Source organism: Balaenoptera musculus, chromosome 14 (assembly GCF_009873245.2).
Source record: "Balaenoptera musculus isolate JJ_BM4_2016_0621 chromosome 14, mBalMus1.pri.v3, whole genome shotgun sequence".
Classification (NCBI taxonomy): Eukaryota; Metazoa; Chordata; class Mammalia; order Artiodactyla; family Balaenopteridae; genus Balaenoptera; species Balaenoptera musculus.
This window is the reverse complement of record NC_045798.1, coordinates 34098693-34115577: the sequence shown is the minus strand read 5'-3', so window position 1 is coordinate 34115577 and position 16885 is coordinate 34098693. Positions and strand designations below refer to the sequence as shown.

The window sequence follows — 16885 nt, the reverse complement described above, 5'->3', positions numbered from 1 at the left end:
TACACTTTTCTTTAGCCCAATTTTTGCAATCACATCAGGTTCACTTGATATTTAAGTGAAAGCACTGCTCCTCACCAGTCCTTCTACTGAAGCTTCCCTACACCTAGATTCTTTATTACGATTTATCTTTTTAGTTGGCTGAAGTTCCCGGCCAAGCAGTTTTTCCAAGAAGGGCCCTTGAGTAGGATTTTTTTTTTTTATGCTTGCCTTTGTTCTTGAATGACATCTTGGCTGGGAATAATACCCTTCCTTCACACTTTCCTTCCTTCAGAGCTACTCTGTAGCCTTTCTCCCTTATGTTAGGTTGTCACACGCCGCTATGAAGTAGTCTGATGCCAGCCTAAAGTTTTACCTTTGTAAGGGACTAGGTCTCAGCCCAGAATTTTCAAGAATTTTTCTTTTATTCTTGGAAATATTGCTGTTGAGCATTTGTATCCATTTTCCTAGAATATGAGGGGATTTCTTATTGTTTTTTAAGTTAATTTTTATTGGAGTACAGTTGCTTTACAATATTGTGTTAGTTTCTGCTGTACAGCAAAGTGAATCAGTTATACATATACGTATATCCCCTCTTTTTTTGGATTTCCTTCCCATTTAGGTCACCACAAGAGCACTGAGTTCCCTGAGCTATACAGTAGGTTCTCATTAGTTATCTATTTTATACATAGTATCAATAGTTTATATATGTCAATCCCAATCTCCCAATTCATTCCACCCCCCAATGAGGGGATTTTTTAACATGTATTTTCTTTCTTTTCTGTCTTTTTTCATTTCTGTAAGACCAGGTGGTCACTTCTTTCTGAAAGGAGTCCTTTTCCCTGTTTCGCCTATTTCTTCCCAATGGTCATTTCCCCTACACTGTAGCCAGAAGACAAACAGTAATGTCACTTCCTCATTCACCTTTCTCCACATCTGGGTCAGGATTCTGCGGTTGCTGAGGCCTAAAGGGAAGAGAAGCAACTTCACGTGCTCTGTTGTGATTTTCTATTTTGTTACTTCTGGAGTCTCCCGTTTCTTTTCTTTGCTGCCACTTTTCAAGGGCGATGGCATTGAGCTTTTTCTCCTGATGATGATTTTTGCTGGCCCTTTACTATGTGTTACATTTCTGATTCTGTAAGGCAGTTCGTTCCATCTTAATGTAGATATCCCTGGAATTTATATTCTTACGCTCCCTAGCTAATGCATATGCCCACAAAGATCAGTGATTCTGCTGCGTGTATTCTTACACCCAATAGTACTCACTTTTCATACTTACCCTCTCTGAGATTCAGTGTGACTTTCTCTGCAAAAGGAGAATAAAATCTTCCCGGCTACACCTTAATTGTGAAGTTGTGACAATGAGATACGTGAGTTAATGGGTAGTCATATATTTCAGAAAACTTTCTCACACTCAAGAGAGCTGATATTATTATTGTATTTTCTACTTTCTCTTTACATAAACTTGACAAATTACTCAAACTGGAGTATTTAGTTTCTTTACCAGTTTGGGTACTAGAGTTGCTGAACTAGTTACCAGATTTTTCAGAGATTTTATTCTCTACTGTATTTTACTTAGAAGAGTTGTTACTGTGGATAAATGTAAAATTCCCTCCTTTTTGTAGTTTTTTTATAGAGACCTTAAACCTTGAATATAGCCTGAATGGCATAAGTTCAGTGATTATCTTTAAATGTTGATTCATTTATTTGTAACCTGAAACCACACCATAAAGGAAGACTAAGCAGCTAAAAGAGAAAAAAGAGAAACAAGGATGAAGCGGTGAGTTCTTTTCACAACACTCTTCACGCTGGGTAGGTGACTACAGAAAAACAAAGCAGCAGCAAAGAATTTGTCTCCAGTTCCACCCCAGGGACAGGCAAAGCCCAAGACAAACAGCTGAACACGCAGAGCTGGGAAGCCCACGTGCATTTTACTATCTGTTAAGCCAGGAAGGTAAAGGGCATGAAATACATGTTCCCACTAATTCCTAAAACCAAGAGCTTCATGTAATAACCAAGGGGAAGCCCACCTTGATCCTACACCGAAAGAAGTTCTGTCGGCCCCTTCAAAACCCCGTAACTTTATACCAAGACAGATATAAGGAGGAGTTTAACAGATGCATTTATTTTTATGGCTGAGTTTTCTTAGGATTCTGCCAATGCGGCACCTACCTGTCGAGTGCAGGGATTGATTAACTTTCTTTTCTCCTTCCAAGAACTTATCAATATCTCTGTTCCTTGCTGGAGACTTTCCATCTCACAAGATCATGAAAGACACTCAGCTTTCCCCCATCTACTTACCTTTTCTTCCTGAGATCAAAAGGCCACTTCTTAGCACACATCCTTTTCTGCTCAAGCCTCAGGAACCCCCACCCCACAGCTGTCCTCAGACAGTGACAGTGAAGGCCTATTAAGAAGTGCTTTCAGGGTCACGATATCTAGAGGTTTGGAACAGCCTTGGGATGCCTCGTGGCCCCATGTGAAAGGAGCCAAAGAGTAGGGCAAAGAAAACTTGGCTATAAATGACAACGTATTTCAAAGCTGGATATATTTTATTTATAAATAACATTTAGATACAGAGGTTAATCAGATATTCTCCAAGATCCCCAACGTAGTAGCACAGACACACCAGAGAGGAAAGAGAACGTGTTTATGTGTTTCTGACATACGGCAGCAAAATCCAAGGCTGGTTATATCCAGACATCTCAGTAAACAGAGTGCCAGATCACTTGCAAACTACAAGCATTGGGTTTATTTTGTTATTTGTGGATACACCTGAATAATTTCCCTTAATACCTTCATTCCTATTATCTAGGCTGTACAATTATATCACATCCATTATATGACTTCAGGTCAACTTAAACTCATTCTTCAATTGTCATGAGCACTACTTAAAGAAAATTATGAATAAACCATATTTAAACGTTAACCCCTCTGCTCCCTCCCACAGACATTCTCCCTGTGAATTTATTCCATCTGTACATGGTGTGAGACAGTCTAACAGAACTGATAAGAGATTGTTTTCATTTATTTCTCAATAGTATCCATTCTGGAAAGTGTAACATATTGGAATTTTAGAAGTATGTCTTAATATCAGTCACACTTCACATGTTGATACTTTTGCTTTTTAAAAAACTATCAAATGTAGACATTGATACTCTGAAGCCCAAAAGTTTCTAACAAAGGTCAAATTCTTCATATGTTCCCAGTAGCATCAACTCAGTAACTGTTGGGAAACCCAGGAAATGGGACTCTAAGGACACAGAAAGCTGTGCGGTACCCACATGGGAGTGGAGTGGAAGTCATTCTGTTGCAACAGAGATGGCTTTATTCATTCACACACATATGCTCCCTGCTTTCACAGCATGGTCGCTTAGTTGATCCCACTGGATTTTCATGTTTCAGTTGAGGAAATGATTTTCCCATTATATGTGTCATTCATTCCTGATATGTATGATTTCCATAATCTCAAAAAAAAATCTAATTTGTGGATGGGAAAAGAAAAGTTCCTCTTAGCAAGGTACTAGTGCAAATGCACAGTCTGATGGCAACACAGCATTTATAAGTCCCCAGAGCTCCTTCCAAGGACCCTGCACCCCATAAGCGGACCCTAGGATATCTCCAGGATGGAATCTACAACTCCAGCTGCTCTTCAAGGGGCTGCCGACATTGGCGACTCATGCATTTAGATTCACCTGTCTTATTTTCATCTTGAAATGGAAAAAGAAATCCATAATATTTCCCAAGGATTTCTGCACAGAGAGGAAACATTAACTATCAAACAATTGAGAGAACTGAGACTGAGTTCTGGAAGAGCTGGGTTCCTCCTTTTTTAAAAAAAAACATATATATAAATACATGCCTTGGGAAGATCCTGAGGGACTTAGAATTTGCCTTTGCTTAATATGATCTTGGACCTGAACCCACTTTAGTAAAGCCTTCAATTCCATATTTGAGGAGGACTGTAACACCATTCCTTTACCTTTCCAGCACGTCTTGTTTAAATATTAAAGATCACAGCACAGCACTCGGTGTTTCAGCAGAAAGAACTGCTGGTTAAGGTCACAGACAGAATGCATACAAGGCCAAAGTAAATTAACAAGAGGGAATCATTTTTTTTTAAAAAAAAGAACTTTAGAAATGAATTGTGCTGCAAAACTACTTTTGCAATGACAGTGTCATGTTTGGCTCGACTACGTTTCAGAGGCACTGCCTTAATATAAACAGAATCATCTAATGCACTTTTTCAGAACAGTGCTTCTCGGCCAAGGCCTAGTGTGAATTCATCCTACTGCTAGGTGTCGATGACACTTTGGTCTGCCTTACTGGCAACATTTTTGGCAACACATCCTATACTAATAAAAGGCTGGAAACCAAGCGTGTGACAAGAGCCCCATCCACCGTGTTACTTCTTTTCATGCTTCTGGGTTAATTCCCCCGCGCCCGACCGGAAGCTGCCCCGGGGGGTGTCGCCAGCCCTGGCTTCCCTCTGCCGACTCTCCCGGGAGACCTGCTGCACAGCCCGCAGGATGGCATTCTGCACGATCTGTTTGCTGGCGATCTGCAGCTTCGCCTCTTCAGGCTCACTTCCAGGTTTCTCACCTAGCCGAGAATACGAAAGGGAGGTGAAAAGAACAAGATTAATTAATTAATCTTAATTAATTAATTAATTTCGGGAACTGTGACAGGTAAAGGCAGGTAGGAAAGGAGAGACTCTAACAAAGGTAATATCTCTAGAGGGACCCACATTAGTTGCGGGGGGCCCTACACAGCACACACCACTCTTGTCTCCACATCTCCCTTTCCAACACAATCTCCATGTGTCTGCCCCAGTGATGCGCCCAATTTCTATTCTCATCATCCCAGCATCCTCTGCTGCTAGCGGTGGTCATGAGACATAGTCCTGGCCAATGAGGACCCTGGGAAAGTTTTCGGAAGGGGATGGACTCATGCCTCCTTTGGCACCTTCCCTTTCTTCCTATGCAGGATGCAGACATTACACCTTTAGGCGCTGTAGCCGTCTTACAATAAGCATGAGATGGAAGACAGCATTCTCAGCATGGTTGGGGAGAAAAAAAAAGAACCCATTTGGAAAGCATCATTCAGCATCTGTACCAATCCTGGACCACGTACTTCTGGACTTCTTTGTATCCAAGATAAATACACTTCTTTTTGTTTCATCTGCCATTAGTCAGGTTTTACGGTACTTGCAGGCAAACATATGCTTAATGGATATAAGTTCACTTGGGGTTGGAGAAGAACAGATTATTACTGAATTCATATTAAGCTCCATGCTGCTCCTGGAATGGCATCCCAAGGAATGAAACCATTCATTCCTCAGAATCCATCCCCCATGATTTAGAAGAACAGGGGTTGGCACACTTTTTCTAATGAGGACCAGACAGGAAATATTTTAGGTTTGTGGGCTCTACAATCTCTGTAACAAATACTCAGCTCTCCTGTGGTAACCTGAAATGAGCTATTAAAAATAAGAAATAAAAGTAAATTTAAAAACCAGGCTGCAGGCCAGATTCGGCCCATGGACCACAGTTCGCCACCCCTGATCTAGAATGGTGGGAATTTTCTAATTAGAAGGCAGGCAGTCTACCCAACATTGAGTCTTCTCCTTCTTCCTTAAAAACAAGACAAAAACCTTGATTTTACTTGGGCAGCTCTGTAACTAGGTAGAGCTAGGTTCTGACCAGTGAGGTGGAGGTTCATTTAGTGAAAATTCTGGAAGAAGTCTTTAAGAGGGAAAAGGAAGGTAAAGGCCCTTTGCCCCCTCCCCATCCTACAGCCTGCAACTCTGAAACAATGGTTGTCTCTACCAGGGCTCTTGGTAACCAGGAGGGAACCTTTAGAATGGAAACCATTTTCAGGGATTTGGGAGGAAAAAGTGAGAAGGAGCTTGAGCATCCGGTGACCAAGAAGCCACCATACCAGTCCTCAGCTGCCCACCTCCAGAGTTTTCCATGTTAGAAAAAAAAATAATACATCTTATTTGAAGCACTATTATTTCGAACTTTCTTTAATCATGCAGCAAACTTCACACGAACTCAGACATGGCAGAATGATCATGAATCTAACATCTGGCTGAAGTGCCATTATGAAAATTTAAAATCCCACCTGCTTATATTTAGAACAATAAGTAGAATGGGCATCATTCCTTACTCAAAATCATCTCTGCCAATGTTTCCTCTATTCAAATATTCTGCCATAAAAAATGTATTTTAAATGGGGGCTGGTTTTCACCAGGATTGATTGATTAACAACAGAATTTATACACCCGTGAGGAAAACATCACCCAAGAGAATACTGCATCATTCTGGAAGACCAGACATATCTTCTCTCTTTAGACGTGTAACTGTCATTTACTCAGCATGTGTCACTAGCACTATCCCCTGAGGGATTTACAATCTAATGAATGAGGCAACATGAATTTATTCAAAACTAAAGGATGATCCTCGCTCCCACCCCCACCCCCCAAAAACAGCAGAATAAAATGAGCAATCTACACCAAACCAAGCAGAGAAGCAGTAGAGCCCAGAGTCGCGATGTGTAACATAGTGAAACTTTAAATTGGCAGAGAAGAACACTTCGAATATTCTCTTAGAAAAAGAGTGAACAGTAATATCAAGAGACGCGAGGGCACAGCAATTAAGGATACGTGTTTTGAAGCACTTCAGAGCCGAGTCCAAGTTCCTTCTACCACTTACAGCCATGTGATCTTGGGCAAGTCACCTCGCCTCTCTAAGTCTGTTTGCACATCTGTAAAATGGGCAAGTAGTATCTATTTAGGGGTGGTTGCTAGAAGATCAAGTGACATAACACCTATTCATCACTCAGTGAGGTTCCTGAGCACTTAGTGTCCACCACTGTGTACTGGCTGGGGTATAGACTGGGCAGTTGTAACAGAGAAACTCAAACATAGAAGAGCTGACGCGGGAAGAGATGCTGCCTGCTCTCTCCTGTAACAGCCCAGGGGTTCTCCTGCGAGTAGGTGGTCCTGCTCCACCAGGTTCTCTCAAGAGTCCACTCCCTTCCCTCTCATTACTCTGCCCTCAACTGCAGGGGTGGAGCTTATTAACCAAGATCCCATCTGGGGCTGGAAGGACGCCAAAGAGAAAAGGGAGGGCAGGTCATTTCCTTTTGAGGAATTGCCATAGACCCTGTGAATATCACTCTGCTCACATTTTATGGCGGGAAACCGAATCATGTGGGCACACCTACCACACAGGCGACTATGAAATATAGTCTTCAACCGGGTAGCCATATGTCCAGCTACAACTCAGGGAGGTTCTATCGCTAAAAAAAAGACGCAATTACTTCCACGCAAGGGCAAGGCTAAATTGAAAAGAGGGAGGATATACACTTGCACTCCCTGATCCTCAGGGAGCTCTGGCTACGACCAACAAATAGCATAAGGGTGTGGACAAACAAAAAAAGTTCAAAAGGTCCATGTTTGCTCCTGGAAAGAGTATCTTAGCCAAACCAGATCTGTGTTTACTCTAAAAAGTCCCTAGTGTGAAGCTACTTTTCAATCTTTGGGTGGAGGAAGGAAGAATCTAAGGATAAGAGTAAGCTGATTTCTTAGAGAGAGAGAGAAAGAGAAGAAAATCGACTCTAAATTTAGCTGTGACTTAATATCTGAGCTAAATCGTCTTCCCCTCATCCATCCATTATGAAGATGGGGACTTCCCTGGCGGTCCAGTGGTTAGGACTTTGCCTTCCAGTGCAGGGAGTGCGGGTTCCATCCCTGGTCGGGGAGCTAAGATCCCACGTGTCTCACGGCCAAAAAGCCAAAACATAAAAAAAAAAAACAGAAGCAATATTATAACAAATTCAATAAAGACTTTAAAAATGGTCCACATCCATTATGAAGATAAATTGACTAAAAAGTCAAAGGCAGTCTGCATGATGCTGTGTCTGGAGCATTCCTTTGGTGACTTGCAAGGCTGGTATAACCTTAACTGCCCTCATTACCACTTTGCTCTGGGTCAGGAATATCTATCTACGGTGAGGATGTGGGACAAAAAAGAGTTGCAACAAGCTGGAACAGAGAAAGAGAAGGATGAAGATGAGGGTAAAAGCCACTCAGAGCATTTAGAGAATAAAAGCAAAACAAAAAGTTACATATGGCACCACAAAAGACCCTGAATAGCCAAAGCAGTCCTGAGAAAGGAAAATAAAGTGGGAGGCAACACACTTCTCGATTTCAAGCTATTTATAAACATTACAGTAATCAAAACCATATAGTACTGGCATAAGAATAGACATATAGACCAGTGGAACAGAATAGAGAGCCCAGAAATAAACCCATGTATATACAGTCAACTAATATTTGACAAGGGAGCCAAGAATACTCAATGGAGAAAAGACGGTCTCTTCAATAAATGGTGCTGGAAAAATTGGATATTCACATATAAAAGAATGAAACTAGATCCCTATCTCACACCACTCACAAAAATTAACTCAAAATGGATTAAAGACTTAGATATAAGACCTGAAACCACATAATTCCTAAAAGGAAACATAGGGAAAAAAGTTCCTTGACAAGGGTCTTGGCAACAAGTTTTTGGCTATGACACCTAAAGCACAAGCAACAAAATTAAAAATAAACAAGTGGGACTACATCAAACTAAAAAGCTTCTGCACAACAAAAGGAATGAAAAATGAAAATTTCAAAAATGAAAAGGAAACCTATAGAATGGGTGAAAACATTTGCAGATCATATATCTGAAAAGGGTTAATATCCAAAATATATAAAGAACTTATACAACTCAGTAGCAGAAAAACAAGTAATCCAACTGAAATATGGGCAAAGGAGCTGAACAGACATTTTTTCCAAAGAAGATATTCAAGTGGTCAACAGCTACATGAAAAGATGCTCAACATCACTAGTCATTAGGGAAATGCAAATCAAAGCCACAATGCGATATCACCTCATACCCGTGAGAATCCTATCATCAAAAAACAAGAGATAAATGTTGGCGAGGATGTGGAGAAAAGGGGGCCCTGGTGCACTGTTGGTGGGATTACATATTAGTGCAGCCACTATGGAAAACAGTATGGAGGTCCCTCCAAAAATAAAAAATGGGACTACCATATGATCCAGCAATTCTGCTTCTGGGTACATATCCAAAGGAAATGAAATCAGTATCTTGAAGAGATATCTGCACCCCCATGTTCACTGCAGCATCATTCATGACAGCCAAGACATGGAAACAACCTAAGGGTGCATCAACAGATAATGGATAAAGAGGTTGTGAGATACACACACACACACACACACACACACACACACACACACACACACACAATGGAATACTATTCAGCCATTAAAAAGGAAGGAAATCCTGCCGTTGTGACAACATGGCTAGACCTTGAGGACATTATGCTAAGTGAGATAAGTCAGGCAGAGAAAGAAAAATACCATATGATCTCACTTATATGTAGAATCTAAAAGAAACCAAAATACAAAAAACTCAAACTCATAGAAGAAGAGATCAGACTTGTGATTACCAGAGGTGGGAGATGGGGGGTGAAGGAATTGGATGGGGGCTTCCCTGGTGGCGCAGTGGTTGAGAATCTGCCTGCCAATGCAGGGGACACGGGTTCGAGCCCTGGTCTGGGAAGATCCCACGTGCCGCGGAGCAACTAGGCCCACGAGCCACAATTACTAAGCCTGCGCGTCTGGAGCCTGTGCTCCGCAACAAGAGAGGCTGCGATAGTGAGAGGCCCGCGCACCGCGATGAAGAGTGGCCCCCACTTGCCGCAACTAGAGAAAGCCCTCGCACAGAAACGAAGACCCAACACAGCCATAAATAAATAAATTAATAAATTAAAAAAAAAAAAGGAATTGGATGAAGGTGGCCAAAAGGTACAAACTTCCAGTTATAAGATAAATGAGTACTGAGGATTTAATGTACAGTACAATGACTATAGTTGTCATTTGAAAGTTTCAAATATATATTTGAAAGTTGCTAAGAGAATATATATCATAAAATTCTCATCACAAGAAAAAAATTTTTTCTTTTTCTTTTTTTTTCATTGTATCTATGCGAGATGATTGATGTTAACTAAACTTATTGTAGGTACCATTTCACAATACACATAAGTCAACTCATTATGCTGTCCACCTTAAATTTTTATGGTGATGTATGTCGATTATATCTCAATAAAACTGAAAGAAAAAAGTTACATAAACCTCAGATACATGTTGTGTGTTAGATTCCTTGGCATGCAAGGAAAGATACTCTCTTCTGCTTCCTTTTTTTTTGGTGGGGGGCGGGGTAGGGGGTGTTACTGTGGGGATACACGTGTCATAGCCAGACGTCATGGAAATGGTCGGCTGAGTCTTACATTTCAATTCAGAAATTGTAATAACCCAATATAGCTCCAGTGACTGGATTATCTAGATTATTCTCTGCTGTTAGAGAGTTTCAACTCTCCATCAGCTGCTTCCAACTAACAACTCTCCCTTTCTTCCAGCCTGACTCCCTGACTTCATGGCTTTTACTTATTCATGACCTGTAGTGCTTCGTGATTTTGCACACTGCCTTCTCTCTGAGAACCTTTCAACTAAGATTCTACTTGCAACTGCCTGATTCTGGCCATTTCTTCAGTTGAAATTCCTGTGCAAGAATATGAACGACTCAACCACCAACATCCCTGAGATACAGGACTTTCATGCCAGACCATCGATTGAACGCCTGGGGCTCATTCTGACCCAATCAGGTTGGATCAAGAGGTGGAACACAGGAAGGAACCACCCAGGCCCCCTGGGGGGCAGAGCACGGGGTGCCAGTGAGGGTGGAGGAAGCAGGCACGCATCCAGTGTAACAACTTGCTGGTACTCCTCTGGCATTCACATAGGAGGATAGGGTCTTTGAGAACATCCCGGTGGACACCCTGAATATAAGTAAGTGTGAAGAAGTGCATTGCGCTGGGCGGAAGGCAGAGCCAGCCACAGAAACCCTCAGAGTCTTGCCATTTAATTACATGCATTAAATTAACTTGAAATTAATGAATCACCTTACATGTTGTAGATGGCCAATTGCCTAGTGTTAAATGATGTAAACGTCCTCTAGCCTAATTAGTGTTTACCAAATCCTTTTGGTATTTCACAAAAGATGATGCATCGATTTAATTAGCTTTAAACTCAAAATGTCCAATATAAACACACTGAAATCAAGACTGGGATGTAACCTAATTTGTCCTCAGCGTCTTTCCACCCTGAATCATAACCCACTCCCCGCCCCCCCCACACACACACTCAGACATCCCTGTGGTCGTGCTTCCCTGCGCGCCCCCTGGCTCACCCCGCCCTCAGATCCCGCTGTTCCACCTGCCCCAGCCCCGGAAGGCAACTGAGGACCTCCACTGCAATGTGGTTAATAACTGGTCTTAATTCCTTATTTATATCCATTAAAACCATGCTTCTAAGGACCATAGGAAGGTCCTCCTGATAAAAGTATACACTGTTTTTTCCCCTAAGAACCTAAGTGTCATTTACCTCTATGACATTAACCCTATTACACTCCAGTTTGGTGAATTTGAGAAAAGGTCAGTGTTCCCATTTTTGAGGCAGAATCCAATTAGTGGTTCTCCCTTGGTCGTACGGGGCGGGGGTGCGGGGAGCAGAGGCTGTATCAGAAGCGGCATCTCTAGCTGTTGCCTCTCCCCACTAAATATGCAAATTGCAGATGTCCCTATCAGGACAGGATGGGGCTCGACCACCACAGCCTGCCCCCTCCCTCCAATGCAGCGCTGCTGATGGTGACCAGGGAGCATACTTTTTATCTTCCCCTCTGACTGCTTGAGACTATAAAGACAGGCTTATCATTCATCAATGACTAGCACATGAAGCACAGAGAACAAGAACTAATTCTGGTCCCTTTATTAATGGAATGATAGTCTATTTTCCAGCTCTGTAACTACAGGAATTTTCCATGATGGACCAGATGTTAGCTCTCACTCATCTAGGCCAACTGCCAACGAAGCCCTCCTGGCTGCCCTGCTTTGCCACTGAGCAAGGTGAAGTGACATGAATTCCCAGGGGTTTCCAAAAGGTAGACTTGAGATATGGAAAGCAAGACAGGTATGGCAGGTGGGGGACACTTCTAAGTCATATTTGATTACCACTACCACCCCTATCAAACCAAGTACAGGGCCTGAAGAATCACCCTGACTCTGCCTGCAATGGCCAGGCCTCTCAATTCAGAATGTGGCAAGCTACTCTTACAAACAACACAGAATTCGTTATTAAAATGTCCTATAGAACAAGGTAAGATGAATCAGAAAGATATTTATAGAGCATCTGCACGCAGGGTGCTGTGAAGAGTAACGTAGGCCATGAGGCCAAAGTGTTTCATTCACGCATGCATTCATTCACAGAAGAATTATGGAGCACTTGCTATGTGACAAATACTAGGCTAGATATCAGAGATGAAAAAGGATGAGTCCTGGATCCCGCCTTATTGGAGTTTAGAATCTAGTGGAAGAGTCAGGCGTCGATCAAATCATCCACTAGGTTTATAATTTTGAGCTGCGACGCACGCCATGAAGGGGGAGCATATTACAAGGGGAGCTGATGTAGTCTGGGGGCCAGGGAAGGATGCCCAGATGGAGAACTTGAAGGGTTCACAAGGCATCAGCCCATACAAGGAAGGCTGTGGGAACAAGAAGCGAAGAACTGCGCAGAGGCAGAAAGATCAAACCCAAATGGAAAGTCGCCGGAGTGTGTGGGGCAGAGCCCTGTGGGGACCTGAAGGCTGGGTACCACGGGGGGAGGGGGAAACGGGAGATGCTGTGGAAAGTGGTCCAGCCCGGACGGTGGAGGTCCTGGGAGGCTGGGAGGCGTCTCGTCTTTTCCTGAGAGTAACACTGCATCATCACCAAATCTGTGCCATGCAGGGCGGCTGGGCAAGTGTGAGGGGAGTTACGTAATCCAGGTGGGAACGTGCGGCTTTGGAGCAGGCCTTGAAAGACAGCTGGAATTTGGAAAGAGAAAAAAAGGGAAATTCTTTCCCTGACCCTGGTGGGCAGGACAGACGTGTGACTCACGGACTTACCGTGTCCTAGAAAGCTTTGCCCTTGTAGCGCTATCTCATTATTTTAGAACATAATTAAACTTATACCATATGACTGGCCTCCCATGTGTTATTTTTAGGAAAGCCATAAGGAATCATGCCCATAAAACTTGAAGAGGAAAAGACAGTTTTAATCTAGAAATCAAATTTGAGTATTTTGGCCAAAAAGAGCAAAGGTAATTTTGAAAAAAGAACAACAAACAGGGAGGACCTGTTTCACCAGCTCTCAATACTAGTCATGAAGCTATAGTAATTAAGAAAGTGGGATATTGATATAGCAGTAGAAAAACTGACCAGTAAAATAGAATAAGGAGTCTAGAAACAGCCCTACACATTTGGGGTCACCTGATTTACAGAAAAAACAACGCAGTAGTGGAGTAGGGAAAGCACGGCATTTTCAAGCAATGGGGTCGGGCCTAGTAGTTATTCATATGGGAAAATAAAGAATTTTGACTACCTCACATTATGCCTAAAAATCAGTTCCAGGTGGATTTCATATCGGTATTTGAAAAGCAAAACAAGCTGGAGCACAGAGGATTTTTTTAGGGCAGTGGAAATATTCTGTGTGACACTATAATGGTGGATACACGTCATCATACATTTGTCCAAACCCATGGAATGTATTAATATAAAACCAAGAGTGAAGCCTAACGTAAACTATAGACTCTGGGTGATGACGTGTCCATGCAGGGTCACTGACTGTAACAAATGCTCCATCCTGGTGGGGATGTTGATTAGGGGGCTGGCTGTGCCTGTGTGGGGCAGGGGGTATTTGGGAAATCTCTCTACCTTCCCCTTAATGGTGCTGTGAACTTAAAACTGCTCTTAAGGAAAACAGTGTTTAAAAGACTATCAAGCTTTTAGAAGAAAATACAGAAGAATATTTTTATGACCTGGGAGTAGGCAAATATTTCTTAAACAGGACACAAAAAGTAACAACCATAAAGGAAAAAATTCATAAGTCAGGCTACCTTAAACTAAGCAGTTTTTGTCATGGAAACACACACACACACACACACACACACACAAGAGAAAAAAGCTTTTCACTTGAGGAAGCTGAGGCAGGAAAAATGTTTGTAAAAATGCCATCTTGGAAATGCTTCAGGTATTTGATTTTCTGAACACTTGGCTAGCAAATAACTCCATCAAGACTGGGTTATGAGTTCCGAGAGACGCAAAAGGCGGTTTTGACCTCCACATGGATTTCTGCAAAATTCAGCTTCAAGTTTCCCTCCTTTCGCCCCAAAGACGAAGGAACCCCAACTCCTCTGGTTCCTAGTGTTTTGCGGTCAGTAGCAGCTCTAGAATTTCTATGCAGGAGGGATTCGGGAATGGCAATGCAGAGGAAAGGGGAAACCAAGAATCTGTCCCCAGACTACGGTGTGCATGACACTTTCCACGAGAATGAAAACAAGTCCATTACCCACATCAAACAACAGGGGGCGCGAGGGGGAGATGGGCCCCCGACCACCCTGTGACAGCCACTGCCCCTCTTCTCAGCTTTTCTAATCAGCTCACTTCTCCCGCGTGGCCATGTCACCCACTGCCCGTCCTCCCCTCCCAGGGCCACCAAACAAACCCAGCTGGCCAAAACTGTGGGCTCCCGCAGTCTCCCGTCCCAGGGATGTGCCAGGAAGGGACAGTAGGTGGGGTCACAGCCCAGATGGCCACTCTGGAAATATGGGAGCCAGGTATTAAGGGGACAGAAAAGGTAAGCACCATGTGAGAGCGGGTGTTAAAAAAGGCGACATACTAGACCCGAAGAGAAAGCAGAACCAGCCTGGGGACGCTGGGGATCGCGGACGCCCCTCCCACCCTCGGAGCCAGGTCCCTGCCCCAGGCCTTCCCTCCACCCCCGAGGCTCCGCTCCCCCCACCGCCCGGTTCTGCAGCCTCTGCTTCCCCCTAGTGGCCACTTCTGGGGTTGCTGCAGACCCGGGATGGATGGGGGGTGGGGGGGTGTGTGTGTGAATATTTTGAGTGTATGAGTGTGTGAATGTGTGAGTGTGTAAATGTGTGTGTGACTGTCGGCAGGGGAAATCTTTGATTCATGAGACAAGGCTGTGGTTTTATTTAATCAAACACAGTAAGAATAACCAGCACATCCATGGTACTTTCTGACCACAGAAACTCTCACAAGGCCATTTATAGATTTGTCCTCCCAAGAGTTCTGGAGCGGCTGGAAATACAGTCCAGAGGTTTCCTGTCGTCATTCAGATGAAAATTACTTGACCGAATTACCAGATCTCTTAAATATTTAACAGAAGATTCTGAGTTCCTAGGCAAAACTAGCGACATGCTCTCCCTTCCTACTCAAAACGGAAAGGGTGGAAGGAGGAAGAGGAGGAGAAAGAGAGGGATGAAGGAAGGAACTGATATCAGCTCTTCGAGTGCCTTCGGAGGAATCCTTAAAAAGCAAAAACAAGGACTTCCCTGGTGGTCCAGTGGTTAAGGCTCCATGCTCCCAGTGCAGGGGGCGTAGGTTCGATCCCTGGTATCCTGCATGCCACACGGTGCGGCCTTATAAAAAAAAAGAAGAAGAAGAAGAATCCCTCTCATACTGTCCTCCCTAAAAATAAACAGCGTAATCCTCACAATCACCATTTTTCTGCTAAAGAAGGAGTCAAATTCCCAGCTGTGACGAGTCTTGAGTGCAAGATTAGATTTTAACGTCTTGTCTAAATAATCTCTCAACAGTCATTCTTCACCCCTGGAGGATGGGAGTATATTGCAGGACTCTCAGGAGTATAACCAGAGGAACACTATCCTCTGGCGTAAAGTAAAAGCACTCCTACCCTCCTTGAAGGAGCAGCTCCCAACGTTTTGAAGATGATTCCTTTGTCATGTCAAAGTATTTCACATAGCCCCTCATGACCCAAAGACAAAAAGAGGCTATGAATTCAGAAACGCTTTTAGACGAATGTAAATGTTATTAATCTCCACGGCCTCCATATACGTTTGAACACTTGCAGGAGTTCTGTGAGACCGTGACTTCCAGCCACAGGAAGGGTGTGCTGCAGGCGCGGCAGCATCCCTGTCCCTTGAAACAGCTCCATGGCCCCCAGGGCCCCTCTTGCTCCCACATCACCCTAGAGATGCTAGAAGCAGTGAGAGGCAGACAGATGCTACAAACGAACTCCTGATGGAGCAACGTGAGCAGAAGCCGGGGCGCGCTGTGGAACTAGCCTTCCAGCAGCCATCCTCAAGTCTACCTGCTCCTAAATAGTCACTCACGAAACACTGATTACATGTCTAAGTGTGCCAGGTTCGCACAAGACAGGCCAAGTTTTCACCTTCCGGAAGGATGTGATGTCTAAGCTTTCTCGCAGTTTTTAAGGACCATAAAATATTTTAAGACTTAAAAAGATGAACGGGATAAAGAATCAAGTCTCTCAGTTTTTTAAGCAGAGAAATGGAGACCCAGATACTGTGTGAAGCCACTCACTGGGGTCCCACTCTGTACGTCCCTGAGCTGAGATTAGAACTGCCTGCCAGGAGTCCTTTCCATGACGCCTCCCTGCTGTCACCTGGTCTCCAGAAGGCAAGGAGTTGGCAGCTCGGAATGCAGCCCAAAGATGAACTCGTCCTCTGCACAGCATGGAAACTACATAAACACATGCCTGGGCTTGCTTCCTAATTTTTTTTTTTTTTCCCCACATCAAGTCATTGTCTTGTTATTACACCTTTTACTTATCCTTCCACTTCCTCCTCTGACAGCAGCCAGAGGAACCTTTTTAAATGGAAACCCAATATGTCACTCCATGGCTCAAAACCTCCCCTGGTCTCCCACTGCAGCTGGAGTGAAAGCTCACCTCTCAC

General features: G+C 43.4%; 1 protein-coding gene across 1 annotated transcript in view; it reads right to left on the bottom strand.

Moving 5' to 3' along the window:
* Positions 1–2506: 2506 nt before the first annotated feature.
* Positions 2507–16885, bottom strand: part of AKAIN1 (A-kinase anchor inhibitor 1) — a 46371-nt gene continuing 31992 nt past the window's right edge. Inside the window, exon 2 of the mRNA XM_036874800.1 lies at positions 2507–4578. Coding sequence (XP_036730695.1) covers positions 4382–4578 — 197 coding nt within the window. The 3' untranslated portion in view covers positions 2507–4381. The remainder of the gene's footprint in view (positions 4579–16885) is intronic.